The sequence below is a fragment of the Pangasianodon hypophthalmus genome, chromosome 10 (assembly GCF_027358585.1).
Source record: "Pangasianodon hypophthalmus isolate fPanHyp1 chromosome 10, fPanHyp1.pri, whole genome shotgun sequence".
Classification (NCBI taxonomy): domain Eukaryota; kingdom Metazoa; phylum Chordata; class Actinopteri; order Siluriformes; family Pangasiidae; genus Pangasianodon; species Pangasianodon hypophthalmus.
The window spans coordinates 15,244,350-15,265,268 of record NC_069719.1 but is presented as its reverse complement, the minus strand read 5'-3'; the positions used below and the strand labels follow the sequence as shown (position 1 = coordinate 15,265,268).

At 38.0% G+C, this 20,919-nt stretch overlaps 2 protein-coding genes across 2 annotated transcripts; both read left to right on the top strand.

The window, feature by feature from the left end:
- The first annotated feature begins 221 nt into the window (after positions 1-221).
- On the top strand, positions 222-5,291 carry kcnk3b (potassium channel, subfamily K, member 3b). The gene is made up of 2 exons (XM_026934108.3): positions 222-1,648; positions 3,788-5,291. Exons 1-2 carry the CDS (start codon positions 1,363-1,365, stop codon positions 4,642-4,644), a joined length of 1,143 nt encoding a protein of 380 aa, XP_026789909.3. The 5' UTR covers positions 222-1,362; the 3' UTR covers positions 4,645-5,291.
- Positions 5,292-10,014: 4,723 nt separating this feature from the next.
- Positions 10,015-15,782, top strand: marc1 (mitochondrial amidoxime reducing component 1). Its single transcript, XM_026934407.3, has 7 exons — positions 10,015-10,329; positions 13,086-13,256; positions 13,492-13,651; positions 14,107-14,247; positions 14,489-14,550; positions 14,806-14,877; positions 15,225-15,782. The coding sequence occupies exons 1-7, from the start codon at positions 10,088-10,090 to the stop codon at positions 15,337-15,339; spliced, it is 963 nt and encodes a 320-aa protein (XP_026790208.1). The 5' UTR covers positions 10,015-10,087; the 3' UTR covers positions 15,340-15,782.
- The last annotated feature ends 5,137 nt before the right edge of the window (positions 15,783-20,919 follow it).

Below are 20,919 nucleotides of genomic sequence, written 5' to 3'. Positions count from 1 at the left end.
CAATGTTTGATGTGGGTCAAGTAGAGTTTATAAAATAAAATAAAAAGAACCACAATCCCGTCAATGCTACATTTTTTAAAGAAACACAATCCAATGTGTTTTTTAAAAGGTTGGCCTTTCAATTTAAGAAAAAAAAAATCTGTTTTGGCTGTGGTAAATCAGTGACTAATTTATTAGTCCCCTTGTTCCGCTGTAAGCTGCGGAACCGAGCAGTGCAGTTAAAAGGCGGATTGTTCGAGGCGATATTTACTCGCTGACCACATTGCTAATTGTGTTGCTAGACAACAACTTAAAATGCTTGGAAACCATATCATGTTTAAATATGCTGGGTCAACAATTGCAACTGTCCATTGTATTGAGTTACATGGTAAGTCCGCAAGTTCCAGAGGCCATTTAAAGTTATTTATGTAAAAAAAAAAAAAAAAAAATCTAGAAAAAAACCCCAACAACTAGATATTTAATTTCCTATATAGTTTTCTATATTCTTATACGTGATAGGAAGTGTCATACTTCGTATACACATCAGCCTTGCTGAAGACTCCAGCTTGGTCTGAAAAGCTACCAGCTGCAAAAACACGGGCTGAGCTGGTCAAACTTGTAGACCATCAGTGCCAGCTGGTAAGTTATTTTACAGCTTCCTTATTGCCTGGCTAAAGTGATCAATAAATGTTTGAGATTTTTTCATTGCCTTGCTCTGTGTTAGTTTCTTAAAAACTGGAAAGGCAAGAAGATGAGAAAAACTGTTTCCATCTACGCAAATGGTAAAGATGGTCTGTCCCTGTGTTTTGGCAGCTGGATATTTCAGCTGGGAGCTCCAAGAATTTTTTAACAGTTTACAATTTTGTTTAATAAATCATTACATTTTAATGTATTACATGCTTATTTAATAATATTTTCCTTTTAATATTATGAAAATATAGTTTGCACGTCATCGTTCCCTCTTGTCCCAGTTTCTTGGTGGTGGCTAAAACTACTCAGTCCTAGTAACAGGCTATAAAGCAATCATTAACATTAAAATCATATATGGCTGTAGAAAAGCCTAGTGGTGAACCTACAGAGTCATCAGGCCACCTGCACTACAGGCACAGAGTGTACCTGAAGCTCCTAGTGCTTTCATTACAGGCAGTTCCTAATTTAACCTAAATGACCAATGACCAAATAAGGTCTCTCTCCTCCCATTGCTTGGGGGTGGTGCTGAAGGAACAGCTCCCAGTTTCCATCCTGCTCTCTGTCAGGTCCGCTCAGGGATCATCCCACCGGTGAAGCCATGAGGGGCTCTGCAAAGACATGAATCACCAAAGTTCTTCTCATGAACCGGATCTAGCTCTGAAGACGGAAGGATACTTGATTAGCTAACTTAAGATGATGAAGAGGCAGAACGTGCGCACGCTCGCTTTAATTATTTGCACCCTGTCCTATTTGCTAATTGGAGCGGGAGTCTTCGACGCGCTGGAGTCGAAGCAAGAAAAAAGCCAGCGGGGAAAGCTGGACTATCTCAAGTTTCAACTGATGATCAGGTATAATCTGTCCAGAAGCGACTTCGAGGAGATTGAGAAAGTGGTCTTGCTTCTGAAGCCGCACAAAGCCGGAGTGCAGTGGAAGTTCGCCGGCTCTTTTTACTTCGCCATCACTGTGATAACGACCATAGGTGAGGGTCTCTCTCTTCCTGCCTGTGTGTTCAGCTTCATTCAGCTTTAATATTACTGCTTCCACACACACACACACACACACACACACACACAAATAATAAATAAATAAAAAAAATAACCTGGCACATTTTGAACATTTATTAAGTATTGTTGCTCCTACTATACTGTCTGTATCCAAAGAATTTCCTAAATGTTGACGTCTTCCTTCAAAACTTGCCCGCAGGACCATCTCTAATGATTATAAACAATAAAACTGTTAGAAATCTCAGAAATGAACGTTTAATATCTTAGGTGGCAGTGTGACAATGTGGCTAAACAAAAGTATCAATCACGTACAGCAAAGAAGCTAGAATAAAACCAATGCCGTTACACACTGTAACTAAAGTCTACTGGATAAAGGTTTCTCATTTTCAAAGTGACATTATTTTTTCTTCATATATATATATATTTCCATCCTCTATGATTACTGCCTAGTAAGAAATATAAAGATCATAAAAGGCAAGAAAACTATAGAAAATAAACTTAGCAGCTTTTTACCTTTCCAATCCTTCAGCATGATTATTGTATTAAAGAATCTTCAATCTTCAAGATTTAAAAAAAAAAAAAAAAAAAAAAAAAAAAAAAAAAAAGATGCTCATTAACTAGGCCAAATGCCTAAGAAATATTAAAAGTAGCCTATCATAATGGATTATTGTAGAAACTTCTACTGCTACCAGAACGATTGAATGTGAACCGAAATAACACATGGTTTGGTAATAGCAAGCAATAATTTGCATTTGTGTACATTTTATACATATACATTTTAATCACTACATTTAGTAACAATCATAACAGTCCATGATTCTAATAATTCTATAAAATATTTAATTCTATAAAATATCTTTTTTAATTTAAATGTCAGACATAACATTATAGAAAATAGAATGGAAACATTGGGGGTGTATATTAAATGTGTTCTACATAATATAACACGTACTTTAATTCATGCCAATAATGATGCCAGGTAAGGAATTTTGCAGCAGTTATGATTTATTCTGTTGATAAATAGTGTTTGCATTACAGATGTTTGCTCTAAGGTCGTTCAGGTTTAGACACTGACCATGGTACACTGAAGAAAGTACACAAATCAGCCACATATCTTAAATCAAATGGTTTGCCCTGCTCCCCTCTGGAAAATTTATAGCATCACTATAATAATATTGAGAAAGCTAAGTGTAATGGATGATTGTACTAATATTTACTCAGTGTTCAAACAAAGTGAGTAGACGATATATGCCAGGGGTACACACTAGCCTAAAGTCACGGGTCAGACATAAACACACAAAACATTAACTAGCCTGTTTATCGCATTCACTTTCAATTCCAAAGTTGACGATTAACAGCAACATCTCCCTAAATTGCTGTGTTGTGTTGTTAACATTTTAAGGCTCATCGCTAGATGCCTATTTCTTCTGCCATGATAGAAAACCAAAGTATATATATTGTGGTAAGTGCTGGGAGTGTGCTACACCAATTCAACCTGGTTTCCTGAAAGAATATTTAAAGACTTCAATGACTACAAAGTCTCTGAACCTTGTATATGAAGTGAAAATGGGTAATATAGCATTCACCATAGAAAACAGCAGTCACTTCAATTGTATTATTATTTATAATTTCTTTGTATTTTGAATAACGCAGGTTATGCTCTGACACAGAACAACTTCAGCATGAAATTGCTAATACTTTCCCAAAAATGATCGGAAGTGTTCTAATCTGTAGTGAAAATTGTTTGCCTATTTTTCTCTGCTTAAGTGTGAAATGTTTTACGGCACCACTAATTCTCAGACACCAGAATTATGTATGGTATTTTTGGTCACATTTGTTGGTCACATAAAAGCTAAATGAAATTATTTTATCCCCAATTCAGTATTCTTTTTTTAAAATCACATTATTGTCTTCATTTTTGTCATTCTAAAACAATTATATATTTCTGGTTAATACAGGTGCATGACATGTAGTCAGCTTAATTAAATAATTCAATTTGAAAGAATTAAATTTAATTAAATTTAGTTTTGTTCTCTGGTTTCTGATGGGCACATCATACATTGCCTTTGAAATGAAAATGAATGAGAATTACTTTGATGGTCTTTCTCTGTCAGGTTATGGCCATGCTGCCCCCAGCACAGATGCAGGGAAAGCGTTCTGCATGGGCTACGCGCTTCTGGGCATCCCACTCACTCTAGTGATGTTCCAGAGCCTGGGCGAACGCATTAACACCTTTGTCCGCTTCCTGCTGCACAAAGCCAAGAAGTGTGTGGGTCTGCGACGACCAGAGGTCTCCATGGCCAACATGGTGACTATCGGCTTCTTCTCTTGTGTTGGCACTCTTTGCATTGGGGCAGCTGCCTTCTCACATTATGAGGGTTGGAGCTACTTCCACGCCTTCTACTACTGCTTCATCACTCTGACAACCATCGGTTTTGGGGATTATGTGGCTCTGCAGAAGGACAATGCGCTCCACAATGACCCCCATTACGTGGCCTTTAGCTTTGTCTACATTCTGATGGGCCTGACGGTAATTGGTGCCTTCCTCAACCTGGTGGTGCTGCGTTTTATGACCATGAACGCAGAAGATGAGAGGAGGGATGCAGAACAACGGGCTCTGCTCTCCAAAGACAAGCAGAAAGTGCAGCCTCCCTGCCACACCAACCTCCAAACCTTACAGACACAGGAGCAGGATGCTAAGAGGCAAGGACTAAAGAGTGTCTATGCCGAGGTACTTCACTTCCAGACTGTCTGCTCCTGCTTGTGGTATAAGAGCCGGGAGAAGATGGTGATGCTTCCGCAGGACTTGTCCCTCAGCGATGCACTCATGGAGCAGGGTAACTTCTTTGAGCCAGACTCCACAGGCTGTGTGTGTAGCTCCCAGCGCTGCTCAGCCATTAGCACTGTGTCTACTGATGTGAGGAGCATCTCCCCCTTCAGACTGCTCTCCAAGAGACGCAGCTCTGTCTAGATGTGTAGCACAGGTGATGACAGAAGATAGATTGCTCACAAAAACTCTGCTACTGTATGTTTCTGCAATACATGCATGCATTCAGGTACAGATGCTGGAGCACAGCCCTTGAAGTGTATGTACAAAGAGGAAAGCCAGAGTAGGTTGGGAATTATCGTGTCTTAATGACACAGTACCTCTTACATGTGTCACGTGTGTGTGAAATGAATTGTCTCCTCCTGAGACCATATATACTTTAAGAAGGTAATAATGGACTTCTTGCTACTTCAGAATTACATTATACTCCTTAACATGGTGCAATACAATGTGCATAAAAAACATAATTTCAACAGTGCTTTATTAAGACAATACCAAGAGCATACCTTATTATCTCCTCGAATCACTTCTCAAACCTCAAAATTTATTACTAATTAATTAAGACATATTGTATCAGTCAAGTTCTTATTGTTTTGTGATCACAAGTTTTATGTCTGTATGATGTCATCATTTAATCACTTTCATTTGAAAATTCTATGCTGCACAATGTGCTATAATCAACTTTGCACCAATATTCTGTTTTAAATGAGTCAATTTGTATGACTTTAATTAAATAAAGAACATTTTATGTACTGTAGATTAAATGTACTGTAGATTAAAAAAACTGTACAGTGTAGAATCCCTTTTAATACTGCACAACACTGGACCAGGACGATGAAAATGAAACACCTACAACATAACCACTGATCCAGATGGCATGCCAACATGACTTCTGTTCTTTGCCTGGCTCTGTCCAGCCTCGGACAAGAATAGTCTCCCCCTTTGAAGACAGTTACAGTATATTAACCTCATAAGAGTTGCATGGCGTGAGGTACAAGAACCGAAGATGATGCAAGATGATGAATGTCTACAAGCATTCTGTTCTGTCTGTTGTAGTGATGATGAGTAGCACAAGGTTCGCCTCAGCAACAGCGACTGCACAAATCACACACATCCCATTAATACATCCCATGACCTGTCCACATCTCAAAATGATACAAATATGAAAGGCACTCTATTTTTTCTATCCATGTACTGTATCAGAATGACTAAAGTGCAAATTTGACCTTTTTAAAATGCAGCTGCTGTACATTAGGTCTCTCCTATTTTCCTCAGCACTGATCTGGTCACAGTATCTTGTGTATTCCCTTCTGACTCATAGACAGCTTGCTGATCAGGCTATGTTTGGCCCATACGGGCAAGTGTGCCATCCTCAGATGCTGCCAAGGAGAAAGCGCTTCGTGCTTGAGACTTTGCCTTGAGCTATTAGGTCTGCATGACAGTGCAACAGAAGGCAGAAGGAGTGCCACTGCAACAAATGCCTGTATCGCCTCCCCATGGTGGCAGCATCTGCTGCAATATTCCTTATCACGGCTATAGATTTTCACATTCATGGAAAAAGTAAAAATAGCTCTGACCAGTAGGTCACTGGGGGCAGAACATGATGTACACCTCAGTTGTGGCTTTTGTTTTTCTGCCAAGTGACTAAGACAAAAATCTAAGGTTCCAAATTTGACACTGAGGGCTAAAAAAATCTGACCACCATGCTTTTTGTTATTTCGAAATACCCATTATCTTCAAACCACATCTGCATTATATTTATATATTTTATACATTTATATATATTTATAATATGAATAAATATGTAAAAAGATTCAAGTCAAACAAAACTATTTAGAATTATGACAATCCCTTGTACCACATTAAATGCAGGCCTTTTTTTATCCTCTAGATATCCTCTGCTAACTGTATTTCACATTCATCCCACTAAAGAATACAGAGAGTCCTTGGTAGAGATAATTATCCTAATTATTATCTTGACAAAGCCAACATTCTGTTCTGCTGTTTAAGCTTCTTCTCCTTCTTCATCTTTTTCTTCTTATTATTATTAGTCTGACACCAAAAATTTCTAAACGCTACTCCTCCTAGAACTTTCAAGCTACATGTACCAAACTCGCCACAGACCTTCAGCCTTCTGAATTAGTGTGCTATGACTTTTCTAACTGATCAGAATTATGGTTTTCCCATTACAGAAGCTCAAATCGGCCAAAATTCCCATTGACTTTCATTCTAACTCCTAAACTTTTCACGCTACATTCACCAAACTCAGGATAGCCCTTCTGAAATATCAAGCTGTATTTTTTAACTGACCGGACATACGGTTTTCCTGTAACGGATGATCAAAAATCCCAAAAACTTACATTGACAGAATGCTCAGAGCATGGCTTGAACTGTTCAAGATTTCAAACTCGAACTGTCAAAATTCACACATACCTGTGTGTACATGGCCTGAAGCCCCTCTTCTCTCCCTCTCACTCTGTCACCTGTAACAGAGACTCTCACTTCATCCATCTATCTAGCAATTTATCATTTCTTTCTATCAATCTACCTGTATCACTCTCTCACTCTTTCTGCCTTTCTACTAATGACACTCTCTCCATCTATCTACTTGTGTCACTCTCTCACTCCATCTGTATCAGACTATTTGTCATCTTTCTACCAGTAATTGTCTGTCTGTCTTTCTGTCTGTTACCCTTTCTTTCTGTCTTTCTTTCTTCAAACTATCTTCAAGCTTATGAAACAGTTTCAAACTTTCAGACTGGCTTTGCCATGCCATCAAAGTTTGTCGTGGCAAACTTTTTCTATCCCTCCTCAAGAGAGAGATGAACAATCAGATTATTTACATTATTTGACTGTGTATTAGAAAAGCTCTGATAGCTAGTTAACCCTTGTGTGGTGTTCATATTTTTGTTAATCAGCCGGTGTTCCTGGGTCTGGTGGACGCGCTGCATTTTTTGGGTTTTTAATTCAACACAATCAAACAATTTTATGTTAAAAAACTCAACAGATGTTTACTTCATCCCAATTACAAGCAATATAAACAACATATATGGTTAATATTTGCCCTTTACCTTTGTTAGACCACATTTATGAATTAAATTGCTACTCGTTTTTTGTTTGTTTTTTAATAAAATGTAATAAAAAAAAATGAAAATCAATTATAATCAAGATATGAGAAAAAAATTCAACAAATTTACAAATGAAGCAAGGTTTTTCATAACTAGTGATTCTTATTTATTTGAACTTCATTAGAAATTTAACCCATTCAGGTCAGTTTACACAACACAAGCTGAACACATACAGGAACCATGCCAGTCTAGACAACACATTAGCCCCACTGAACACATTGCCTTTTCATACCAGCCTATACAACACATGAGGGGGAGAGTTGTACTGTGTGTGTGTTGCATATGTACTTCTTGCACTTGATGCATGCATATTGTGAAGTGTGTGGACCCAAGATGGACAGAAAAACACAATATGGACAGAAAAACTCTACGCTGGCCGCTGTTGATATTCTTTGCCATATTGGACATCTCAGCACACAATGCCTTTGTCATCTGCATGGCAATGAACCCAGAGTGGAACAGAGGGAAGCTCCAGAGGAGACGCCTCTTTCTCTTCCACTCTGGGAAAGGCACTGGTGAGTTGCACCTCAAATCCAAGATGTCAAAGAATATCAAGAGCAGCCAGCATAGGGTCCTCCTTTTGCAGCTGTAGGCAGTCACCAGCTTGTCCATGTTGCATGGAAAAGTTCTCTGCCAGTTTCTGCATCCCACAGGGATTCTGTGGATTCCCCTTTGGACCTGAAAACTCCAGCAAGGATAAGAACCCCAAAGTAGGCATGTAAATGGGTTTGTCCATCTTCTTCCACCTCTCTCTCCAAAAACACGCCTTCCTTCTAAATTAGTGCAATCCAGAATAATTTTCTGGATGGAATCTAGGATGAAAAGCTCAAAAGAAGATGTGCACATGAGTAACTGCCATCTATGTTGGCCCTGGTTGCATCCTTATCACATTGGCAGCCATATGGGGCGGCTCATTTCTTGGGCAAGAAGACCATTCAATTTCACAATTTTTTGACATCCATATTTCTTAACTTGCTAGCTGCTGATGGGCTTGTTCTGGTCCTGGAGCTGGCTGCTGACAGGCTGGAAAGTCACTGTCACACTCTGAATTTTCAGAAATGTGATCCTCACATTCTGAAACCTCTTCCATTACATCATCCTCAAAAGCTTCTCTCTCTTCCAAAATCAATTGCAAGACCCTCTGAGCAGAGAATCTTTTGGCCATCTTGATCAGTTGTGATAAGGAACCACACTGGCAAAGCTATATTTATTGTGTCACTCCCCCAATTTGCAGATGGGATAGAGTATGAGCAAATAAAGATTTGTTCCCACAAGACATTGGGTAAAATGTGCGGGAATGTGAGAGCAGACAGGTATCAGTGCTTGAATTTTGCAAAAATGTTGCAACCTTGTGCGGGGAAACACAAAACTCACACTCTATCACACACACACACACACACACACACACACACACACACACACACACACACACACACATACATACATACATACATACTAACAGCAGGTCCAGAGAGAAGGAGGACAGTGTAGGTACACAGGACCTACAATTTCCACACTTTTATTAGCCCCGGGTCCAGTGGACCCGAACATCCTGTATGTAATATAAATGTGTAGGGGGGGTGTACAGTGTGTGGTCATTGAAAATGTGTTCTGATATATGTTCTTCACAGAAAATGAGCCAAGGCCAGTGAGTCTGAGTTTGAAAAAATAATTAATCGTATCATTTTTCTTTTGGTAAAAAATGAAAACGGGTCCCACAGACCTGAACACCATACAAGGGTTAAAGGGTTTATAATGCAATGCAGTTATGACCTAAACTTTACTGTGGGCCTTGACAACGAATTCATAGAGAATTAATTTTGTTCTTTTAGCAGGCCTACTTTTTTTTTTATTTTATTTGTCATTCATTTTACATTTTTACTCATTGCTTTTCCTGATGTTTGTGAGATAGCAATTTACAACTGAGACATGACTCTGGAGTCTCAAGAGCTCAACAATGCTAGCCTTAACCACTGAGCCCAAAAAAGAGAGCTGGAGACCCAAAAATGTGGAAAAACATACAAACAAACAAACAAAAAAAACAGTTTTAATAAAAAACAGTACAGCTGCTCCTCTTTAAAATGGCCTGTGGATTACTGGCTTTCTCTAATTAGTCCTCCGATACTAAATAGTAAACACTAGCAGATAAAGGGATCTTCTTTTGTAAATATAGCCTATGAGGCACGTGAAACGGTAAAAGTACTGTCAAATACACATATTTAGCAGTATATTATTCAGAAATGTTATTAGTACCTCCGTATGAGCAACCAAAAAGGAGTCTTTATAAAACTGTGTATTAAAGAAATCCAGGAAGAAACTCCTGCGCCTTTAAAAGTAGGCCTAGCTGAGCGTGTGAGGATTTTGATTGGCTGTTTTGTGCTCCTGTCACTCGCACTGCTGTATTTACCCACTGTTCCAGCAGACTCGTTCGTGTTTATCGCTTACCACGAAAGCTGAAGATGGATTTTCTGGTGAAATTATTTGCCCAGAACAGGAGAGTGGCTTTGTACATGACAGGGACAGCTGTGGCTTTGCTCGGACTCGCGCTCGGCTACAAATACACGCGCAGGCAGAAAAAGTTGACTCGAGTCGGAGTTGTGTCGCAGCTGTTGCTTCATCCCCTGAAGTCTGGCAAGGCGGTGTGTGTGCCTGCAGCCGAGTGTGTGAGAATGGGCCTCAAATGCGGAGAGCTTCGTGATCGGTGAGGTTTACAGCAATAGTTTGCAGGTGATCACGGCAAAATGTGGTGCAAAGTGTGCAAAAGACATTCATTCAGACAGTAGTTCAAAAATAAATAAATAAATAATTATATAAAAATTTTTTTTTTACAAAGTCAAAGGGTTTTGGATGCCAAAAATCAGACTTTTTTTGAAAAAAACAAAAAAACAACAAAGCTGAGGTGTCTGCAGATCATGTGATTTCCACAGTCCTGGCTCATGCTTTTATACAATTCTAAAACAATGATCTCATTAGATGGCGTTTTTATCATTTTTTCTATTTAATCACGCCCTGACCTCTCGCCACAATTATTTCATTGTCCCTCTATCTTATCTTTAACTATGGCGTGAGCTCAGTCGGTTTATTTTGTTATTTGTTTAATTGTTAATCTTTCTTCACAACCTTAACAATGCACTGTAAGAAATGACAAACGTCAAGCTGGTGAAACAGATACAGACTGCAGGTACTCTGGTAGAGAAAAGCACTTTCCCATGAGAAAGGACAGAACAAGCCTGGACTGAAAAGATACAAGTTAGGAGTGAGAAATGTGTGTTTAGTGATTTCCCCCAAGTTAGAGTCACATCAGTTTGTCTTAGTTTTCCTGATTCACATACACAAACATTCTCTCTAAAATTATTTTCTAATTAATGGATTAGAACTATGCTTAAACACTGATTTAACATGTAGTCACACTCTCTTCATGATTAAAATGCACTTCAATCTCATTCTCAGGCCTTTGATAGATTAACACATTTCACTTTGATTTAACTTTTGATTGGACCTGATGGATTACATCATATTCTGATCAAGAAAATTCTTCTATATAAAAAATTCTTCTATATTCCACATAATTAAAGATATTTTTAGATCTCATTTAAGTGTAGGAATTAACTTTCTAATAAAATGATCTTTGGAAATATCTCCAGATCATTCTCTCTTCACCAAACCAATAAGACTGTTTTTGTTTCATTGCAGAGTGCAATTTTGCAACACATCAACAAATATTTGCTAAAGCTTTACATATGTACAAATTATATTCTGTTAGACAGGTTAAACTCCCTGCTGAAAAAAATCAGTATAAACATCACAGAAATTCTAATGGTTTCCACTACAAATACCATTACAAACTAACAGCTAACCATTAAAACCATTACCGTTATTGGTCCTTAATGGTATCCACTAGACATAACCTGCCACCAGAAGGCTACAGATTACCAGTAGAGACCCACAGGGACCACTACAGTTTTCATTAAAACCAGTACAATTACCATTAGAACCATTAAAACATTACAAATTCTGTGAGGGTTTCTATTGTTTTTTTTTTTCAGCAGGGCTGGGAGTGCTTTCCATTATTTGTTAAAAATAAAACAAGTAGCAAGGAGTAATTAACATGGGGAAACAAAATAAACATACATATACTGTTATTCACTATCCCATTTCTTTCATGCCATGTTTTTTAGGTGAACAGTTTTGTAAGTACAGCTGGTAGGCTTAGTATTGACGGCTTGAGAGCAAATGAGACTTAGTAGTGTGAGTTATTCTGCTTCATTTGTTTTTTGGGCACTTTATTATCTAGGCCATTGTATTAATGCCCTCTTCAGGACAGTTTTAAGTAGCTATGCAGCTTCTGTGGTAGACTATAGAGTAGATTTCCTCACGTTGTTCTATTATATATTCAATTATATAATCTTGTATAGCAATGGGAGTTTCAAACTGAGGGATGTTTGTACAGGAAACTAAGGAGGTAAAAAAGTTCAGTAAAAAGTTCACCTGGCTTGGTTGACCAACACTGCTCTCTCTCAACTCATATAACTTTTTTTTTTAAAATAAAATTGCTAAAAGGGTCTAAAAGTCACTAAATCTTGTGACAAAGTCGCTTAGTTGGCACAAGTATTTAGAGCTAGTGAGTGAGATTTGGTGAGATGTTTGGACTTTGGGCATGAAATATGGTCCAGGTAGTATTAGTTTCCAAGTGGAGTTGCGACACTGCATAAAGTTAACTTTGCTCATCATCATGACATCACTAGCCTGAAGACTTTGTCTTGTCAACAATGTAAATGACCAGTTTAAGAATTCTGGCCACTTTGTCACGTCATGTTGCTGTCAGTGTGAACAGAGTACTATAGTGAAATGGTTTGGTCTGTTAAACTTCCTGAATGCCATCAATAAACTCACATAGCCTAATAAACTTGGCTTGCTTATGAATATTAGCTGCTTTGATCATATGTAGATCAAAGCTGTGGATAAATAAACACATCAAACACACCGATCTGCAGAAAAAAGAGCATGTATCTGATGTTCGCATTACACTAGGTGCTACCAATATAATCATTCCTACTAGCAAGCAGCCAGAGATTTTGCATGTTTGAATATTTATACCACAAGGAAACAGGACATGGTTAAAACAAACAACAGTGTTGCCAGGAACTGAAGTGTTTAAAGAACTAGAATTTGTTTGCATTTATTAAAAATATTATTTAATTTTGGCACATTTATTTTTAAGAAATAAAACTTGCCAGTAATTCTGGAGGGCACTGTACATGGAGAAAGCAACAAATTCAAATGATAAAGAGCAGTAAATTCCGCCATATACAGAGATGTTTTCATGTTTTCCACAATTACTGGCACCCTTCATAAAAATGAGTAAAAAAAAACCATTACAAACAATAATCAAAAATAATTTGGATTTATTGTTGCATTGTGTCATAATTATCTGGCATGCTGTATGTGTCTTTGCAGTCACTGGCTGGTCATTACAGAAGACGGCCACATGGTAACAGGGAGACAGCAGCCTCGCTTGGTTCTTGTGTCTCTGACTTGTGAGGGAGGCCAGGTCTGTCTCAATGCTCCTGAGATGGAGGAGCTCAGGTTTCCCCTTCATCAGCCCACCAATCCCATCTTTAAGTGCAGGTAGTTAGAAGTGTTGATGGTACAAAGTGAAACCATTTTATATACTGTTATAATTTACACATTTTCAGTATTCAAGAGTAAACTGGAACTTCAAATTGTATTCACTAAGCATGGGATTGGTCATAAATGGTTGCCTATTATTAAGAAATTTTGATAGTGTTCATACATGTAGGTGTTTTGCTTCCTGTTAATGATAAACCAAGAAATCACAGAACAATGAACTTCCTGCTTGTAGGGTGTTTAGTTCAGACACCGAGGGCAGAGACTGTGGCGATGAGGTGTCTAACTGGTTCACTCGATATCTGGCAGCAGACAAGACCTTGCGCTTGGTGCACTTTGAACCCCAGTTAAAGGCCCGAATACCTCCTAAGAATGGCTTTCCTAAGGATGAAAAGGTTTGGTCTAGAAATGTATATTATGGAGCTGGCAAGACATTATTTATGGATACTGACTGTTATTGTAAATCTAAATTTTAATGATCATATTTATCCCACTGACGTCAATATTGTAGGCATAGAGAAAGCTCATCAAAGTAGCAATGTTTGTGAATGAGCACTTTCTTTTATGTGATATTAATAATGTGGCCTATTAATAATACAATTCCTGCTCATGTTTAACATGGTATATAAGGTAATATTTTTTTCTCTTTAAATGGATTTTAGTTTTGTATTTTAAATCATTAATAATTGTATGTCACCACACACCTTTGTGAAACCTCTGAATTTTTATGATTTAACATTGTTTCAAAATCAGAAGTCTGTTTTTGTGAATGATTGAAGGTTTGTTTATGCCTTTATTTATTATGTGAACTGGTGTGTTGGTTATCTTTAGTTGTGTTGTGGTTGTCTAGGTGGCTTATCCGGACGCAGCTCCTGTCATGTTGATGTCGGTGGCTTCCCTGAACGACTTGAGCAGCAGATTAGATAGTAACATCTCTGTTTGTCAGTTCCGGCCCAGCATTGTGGCCAGCGACTGTGAGCCTTTCAGCGAGGTATGAAGCCATTACTTTCATCTAAACTAAAAAATGGTTAGTGTCATTTTAGTTACTGTTGAAGTTTCAGTACAGTGTTATTAGAGAATATTGCCTTTCTTTTTCTATGATTGTGAGTTTCAGCATCTTGAAACCCAAAACAACTAAATAAGACCTCTTTTCCCTCTCTCAAATGAAAGAGATGTACTGTATAGTGAGACTATGTTTATCTAGCTTTACTAATAATTTGTTTCATGTATAGGACTCATGGGAGCATGTACAGATTGGCCAAGTGGAGATGCAGAGAGTTATGGGTTGTGGAAGGTACTCATACAAGTTATACACTCATATAAACATGCATTTTCAGCATTTATCAGATGCCCTTATCCAGAGGGACTTACAGAAGTGCTTTGTAGTCTGTCAAAGATATGTCTTCATGCTAGGTTCATATCTGACCTACTCTCCCATCTTTTTTCTTGGGTTCTGCGGGATCCCATTCATGATGCACTCATCTCTGGTGTAATTTGAACTAGCAGCATGTTTTGTGATAACTCTGTCTGGTGTGTTTGTATTGTGCAGGTGTATTTTCACCACTGTTGATCCTGAAACTGGAATATTCACTAGAAAAGAGCCACTGGACACTCTCAGAACGTATGTAAACTCTCCAATCACGATACATACACAACAGGCCCATGATTTATAAATACACACACACATTTTATATGTACATTTTTGGAGATGATGAGCAACTTTTATCATGATGTTGCTGGCACATTTTCTGTGTGTTAATAAGTGACACAAGTGTATTATATTTAAGTCATGATGGCACTCTGTTGACCAAGTGAGTCTGAAATATAAAACTTTTTAAAAGCCTTGCCTATTTTGTGTCCAGGTACACACCATTCACAACTTTTTCTGTTATATTCAACCTTATATTTGCATTTTGTTGCATTCTGGTCTTTTTCCTTTTTGTATTATCTTATCTTATCACTTTCTAGTTATCGGCTGACTGACCCTGCCCAGAAAACTGCACCAATACTCGGCCAATACTACACAGTCAAGAAAACTGGGATCCTCCATGTTGGTGATCCCATATACAGAATTACTTACTGAGGAAGGACATGATGGATCTAAAGAAGCACAAAGAACAAATTCTTAGAACAAATATATAATTCATATCAATGAAATATGCAAATTTGCACGTCATTTGTGATTACAACCAACACTACTTTTTGTGTATGATGTACATGTACACATATTCACAGATACTCCTTAATAAGTTTAAATGAAAACATTGAATAGAATTAAATGTGTTGAATGATTTATCATTTATTAGATGGGCAGTTAGCCACTTGGGTATAATTAGTGTTGGCCTCACACATGCTGTTGGTGCTATGATACATAGTGCTTTTTTTGGTAATGTTATAATATTAATTACAGGTGAATTATTATTCAGGCCAGTACAACTGCTAATAGATAAATAAAATTTCAGGAATGTTAATACTTTTGATGTTTTTGTGCTGTGACTGGTAATAAAACAGAATTTGTGCACTTCATTGAATTAGTAGTAAAGACTAATTATGAATTTAATGTGAATGGTGTATACTGTTAGTATGGTATATATAATTCAGCTCATCTGAGCCTATATGGGATAGTTGATATGAAAACATCATCTTTCCTCTGATCACGGAGACTCATTACTAGTATTACACAGACGTGTGTTTGCTTGCATGTGCGTGTGAGTTGGGCGTATGTAGGCGGGTGGTGGTTGGGGGAAGGGGGGGTTAGGTATGCTATTTTGGTGTACTTCCAATAGGAGGTGCCATAAGATCAATGTAAGCACTAGGTTACAATAAGTTGCAGTAAGTTGCCAGTTTATTAGTTAGACCTACCTTATACTTACACTCAGTGGTATATCTACAATATAGGTGCTATTCAATCCAGTAATGGAAAGGGATGACCACATCCTACAGTATGTAGGTGGAGTGTGATTCTCAGAACAGCAATGATACTGACATGATGGTGTGGCACTTCTTTGAGAATGTTAGCCATTTTTGTAAACTTACTGCACTTTATTAGGCACACCTACCTTGTTGAGACCTTGCAGGTCTACAATTAGAGACTTTTCAGGCACAATTTATGTTAATCCATCAATGTCACTTTCTGACCATAGGACTCTTACTGACTGGATATTTTTGGTTGCTGGTTGTTCTTAGACCGGTAACGACATTCAGTTTGTTTAAAAAATTTTCAGCATCACTGCTGTACTTGTTAAAGCGTCAGTGCCAGATACCCTACCATATTACTGTCACGGCAAGTCTGAGTCCACCTTCCACATAATATCTGGTCAGTTGTGGTCCTGTGGTGGTCCCTTTCTACTTGTGTGCAGGGTTATGGGCAGCTGACTAACTGTTCATATCATCAGATGGGCTACAGTCAGCAATTGTATGCCTACAATGTGCACCTTGTTGCTATTTTTAACTTGGTCTTTGGTTTCTTTTATTACAGTTTACATGAATATTACAATAATTACTGGTCACTGATTTCACTGATTATGACTAATCCAACATGTCCACAAAACCTGTTAATGTTGGCTAATTGTGCTTCATTTAGATTGCATTGCTAATATTTTGAACTCACTTTTCTTCACTGAATGCAAACTATACAAATAAAAATTCCACAAAATAAAATACCTTAAAAATTGGTCATTTTTTTGCAAACTATCAAAGCAATCACAATATATTTAGAAGTATATTACAATTACGTGATTGTGGTATGTTATGTCGTGTCACCGCAACCCCCATGAGGAAAAGCAGAAGGAAATGAATGAATAACAAAGAGATGAAGATCTAAGGGAGTCTGTGAGCTGGGGAAACCTGACTAGACTTGCAAGCCTTTAAGCTCATTGTATAACCTCCAACAAATCTGAATCATACCCTAAATAATTCTTGAGCCATTTTTTTCCCCTCCCAAGCATTAGCACTCCAAAGAGTTCACCAATCTCTCCTTAATGAACTGGGCAGATGCCATGTTTTTCACTTATTTGGACTTTTGTGTAAAATAATGCACTTTCTGGCAGATAGAGTTCGTTTAGTTTTGTCGCAAGCAAATAAATGCCAGTGCTGCTGTGTGAAGTCTTACCAACTGCCAAGTCAAGTCCACCATTACTGGGGTCAGGGTTACAACAATAATATTTTGGTTTGTCATGCAAAATTTTCCATCCCTTTCCCTTTATCTCAGAAATAACATGTGTGTATCCTGTACATTCAGTTCACTGGCCTAGAGGGAAAGCTGTCTGCAGGAAGCTTATAAAATATGTGCCATTAAGTTATTACCGTTGCAAAGAACTGTAGCCTTTTGGCATGCATTTCTCTGTCTCTTAAGCCATTGGGGTTATTATGTTTTTACAACCTTCCTTATCTCAATAAATATTTTGCACACCATGAAGCAAAACACGCAATATTTCAATGATGTCTAGTAACTACGTGACCTAAACAGGTTCTAGCATGTCTGGGGATACATTTTTTTTCTCTTGGTTTGTAATATCACACCATGAAAATGTGCCAAGCTGCTAAAGCTTGTAGGGTACAAACAGTTTTTAATGTTAGGTTTTATTTCAGATTTTGAAGCAACATTTCAGACTTCAACTGATATCTACATGACAGACATTTAAATAACAACTCAGTCATTAGGAAGCATGTTTCTATAAGTAATGCATTTTAAACATGTACAGTAAATAAAAAATAAGAAATACTCAATAAGTGTTCAGTGTTGCAAATAAGCATTGGCCAGCATCCAGGTTTCTTTTTCCATTCTTGTTTTTCTGGTGCAGGAGATAAACAAACATCCACTGGGTGGCACTATTAGAATTATTATAAATGAAATTATTCACTTGCATTTCTTCATGTGGATATGTGTTCCTCTCCACCTTCAAAAGACTTGCATGTAAAAGAAGAAAGTAATTGAAAAATGAAACATAAAAGGACACTAATCATGTCTTATGTGTGATGTCGTTTACTTGATTTTTGAGCAGAGTTAAATTAGAGACATGCTTAATTCCACTGCAGCATAGATTAATAGATTAATAGATTACACCTATTAATCTAGATTGCTGCTAGATTGACATTGTTGTTTCTTTATTTCATTATTTCGTTACGTGCTTTTTAAAAAAGGACATATGTTGGACATATATAATGGTGACCTTTTTTTTTGTCTGGACCTAAATGGATGCATCCCACAGTGGAGACACAGGAAACATATAATTTGCCTAACTGTAAATAGTGAATACTAAGTTGCATATCATACATACATGATTCAAAATTTGGCTTTGTCAAAGTTTCTCTCTCACATCAATTTTGAGAACTTAACAAATATAACAATTTATAGGCAGAATTCTCCTCTAAGCATATTAATAGTCCTTAACTGCAGACTTTAGTGCACCATACAGGAATGTGTATGTGAGCCCTAGCACTTTCAGAATGTTAGTACTTTTGTGCAATATGGGATGATAGCTCCAGCATTTATTCCTGGCTGATGTAAAAAAAAAAAAGTTGGGAATCATTCGGGTGTGCTGCACAAAGGGAGCACTTTTAGGAAATATGCAGGCAATTGTTTGACACTAATAACGCAAAACAAAGAAAAATCTGAATGTTTTACTACATAGTTTGTCTTAAAGCTGGTGCTTAAAATTGTGGTTTGTAAATGCAAACACTGAAGTTGTGCAAACATTTGTAAGGATGAGGGGGAAAAAAGAGAGCCAGATCTGGATTCACATGACTTGTATATATTCAGTGCTTGTTCCTGTGAAATGGAAGTTGGACAGAGATCTCATAGCATTTTTGGCATGTGCGTGAGAGTTACATCCTTTGAGATTGAGTGAGCATAAAGAATGCAAGCTCTCCATTTCTCTACACATGTACAAATGTTATCACATGTGGGTGGCTTGATCTTTGCTTTGAGTCTCAAATTAGAATCAGAATCAAAACCTTTTATTTGCCACGTAGAAGCATGCAAGGAGTGTGAGTTGGTGTTTTAGTCAACAGTATACAATACACAATAATTTACATGATAGCAATTTACAGTAAACACCAGTGATTGTTACATATAATTGCTGTGTGGTGGGCTGTGAAATGCAAGTATTACTGTAAATGTCAAGTAAGGTTACCGAGGTGGGATGTGGGAAGTGTTCAAGAGGATTATGGCATGTGGACCGAGAGCTTAGAGCTCTCAGATTCGGTCTCCACTGAGAGGGAAACTGGCTACGGCTGGGTGAGAGAAGTCTGTAATGATTTTCCCTTCCCCTTCCCTTATTCTGGAGGAGTACAGATCTGTGAGTTTCAAGCAGTGTAGTTTCTGCTTGAAGTGAGCAGATGTAGAGCTGTACCAGATACAGATGGAAGATGTGATGACTGATTTTTTGATGGCTGATTAGAACCGAACCAGCAGCGCCTGTGACAACGCAAATTTCTTGAGCTATCCCAGAAACTGCATGCACTGTTGAGCATCATTGTTAATTGTAGTATTTTTTCCCATTTGATGATTTCCTGTTGGATGAGTGTCCCCTGTAATTATTTATCATCTCCATAGTTTTCTGTACATTCATCTCCAGGCTGTTGGTTACACACCACGACACAAAATTACTGACGTCTTTGCGGTATACAGACTCATTATCATTTGACCACCAACTGAGTCATCAGGAAATTAGAAAAGCTTGAGCAATTCACTGTTAGAAGTACAGTCCTTGGAGTAGAATGAATAGAGCATTGGTGACTAAAGCACATGGCCCTGTGGAGAGGATCTGAAATGTGGTCACGCACCCTGACATACCGTTTCCTATTGGTAGGGAAATGAATGGATCCAGTGGCAGATGGGGAGGGGAACACTGTTGTCTAGGATGTCAGGCATAATGATATTAAAAGCAGACCTCAAGTCTACAAACAGAATGTGGGAATATGAGAGAAGATTGTCTAGATGCTGCAAGAGCCATATTAATAGCATCATCTACGGACCTGTTAGTCTTGCATGCAGATCCTGGAGAGCATTGCCTGTCATTTTGATGTAATGTATGTAATCATTTCATGACAACAGAGGTTAAGGCAACCAGTCTGTAATTGTTTAGGCTGGAGACTGCCTTTTGGAAACTGGTGAAAGAGTTCAGCAAAGGTGGGACACAGCTGATCAACTCAGTGCCTGCAGCCCACAATGTTGCTGCTGAGACACAATCAGGGCTAGCTGCCTTTTTATGCTTCTGTTTCCCAAATAAAAGCAGCTGCCATGATGTTCGGTAATGGGGAGGGTGCAGGGCAGAGGAATGTATGTTCAGCCAAGGTAAGAACTGTCAATGGTGAATATTTAGGTGACAGAGGCTGTAAATGGGCTGACAAACTGGCTGTTGTAGGTCTGGGGCCTGGAGTCAAGATCCTGTTTCTTAAATCTTCAGTAAAATGTTTTCAGCAGGTTTGGAAGTAAGGGGCTTGCTCTGACATTAGTCGATTTTGTTTTGTAGTTTGTTTTGATCTGGTAACCCCTCCAGGCTGAAAATGCTGTTCCAGTTTGTCCTGGTCTTGCAGTTTGGCAGCTCTGATTGCCTTGCTAAGTGCATACTTGGCTCTTTTTGTTTAGCTGCCTCCTCCTGAGCCTCTTCCTTTGAAGAGCATAATTTTCTTAGAACCAAGGTTTATTTTTGTTACACTA

Bases quoted from the DNA above. Each gene is read 5' to 3' on its own strand.
- kcnk3b (XM_026934108.3), top strand. From the start codon at position 1,363: ATGATGAAGAGGCAGAACGTGCGCACGCTCGCTTTAATTATTTGCACC. The intron at 1,649-3,787 runs GTGAGGGTCTCT...TTTCTCTGTCAG, and splicing joins CACTGTGATAACGACCATAG to GTTATGGCCATGCTGCCCCC.
- marc1 (XM_026934407.3), top strand. From the start codon at position 10,088: ATGGATTTTCTGGTGAAATTATTTGCCCAGAACAGGAGAGTGGCTTTG. The intron at 10,330-13,085 runs GTGAGGTTTACA...GTGTCTTTGCAG, and splicing joins TGCGGAGAGCTTCGTGATCG to TCACTGGCTGGTCATTACAG. The intron at 14,878-15,224 runs GTATGTAAACTC...ATCACTTTCTAG, and splicing joins CCACTGGACACTCTCAGAAC to TTATCGGCTGACTGACCCTG.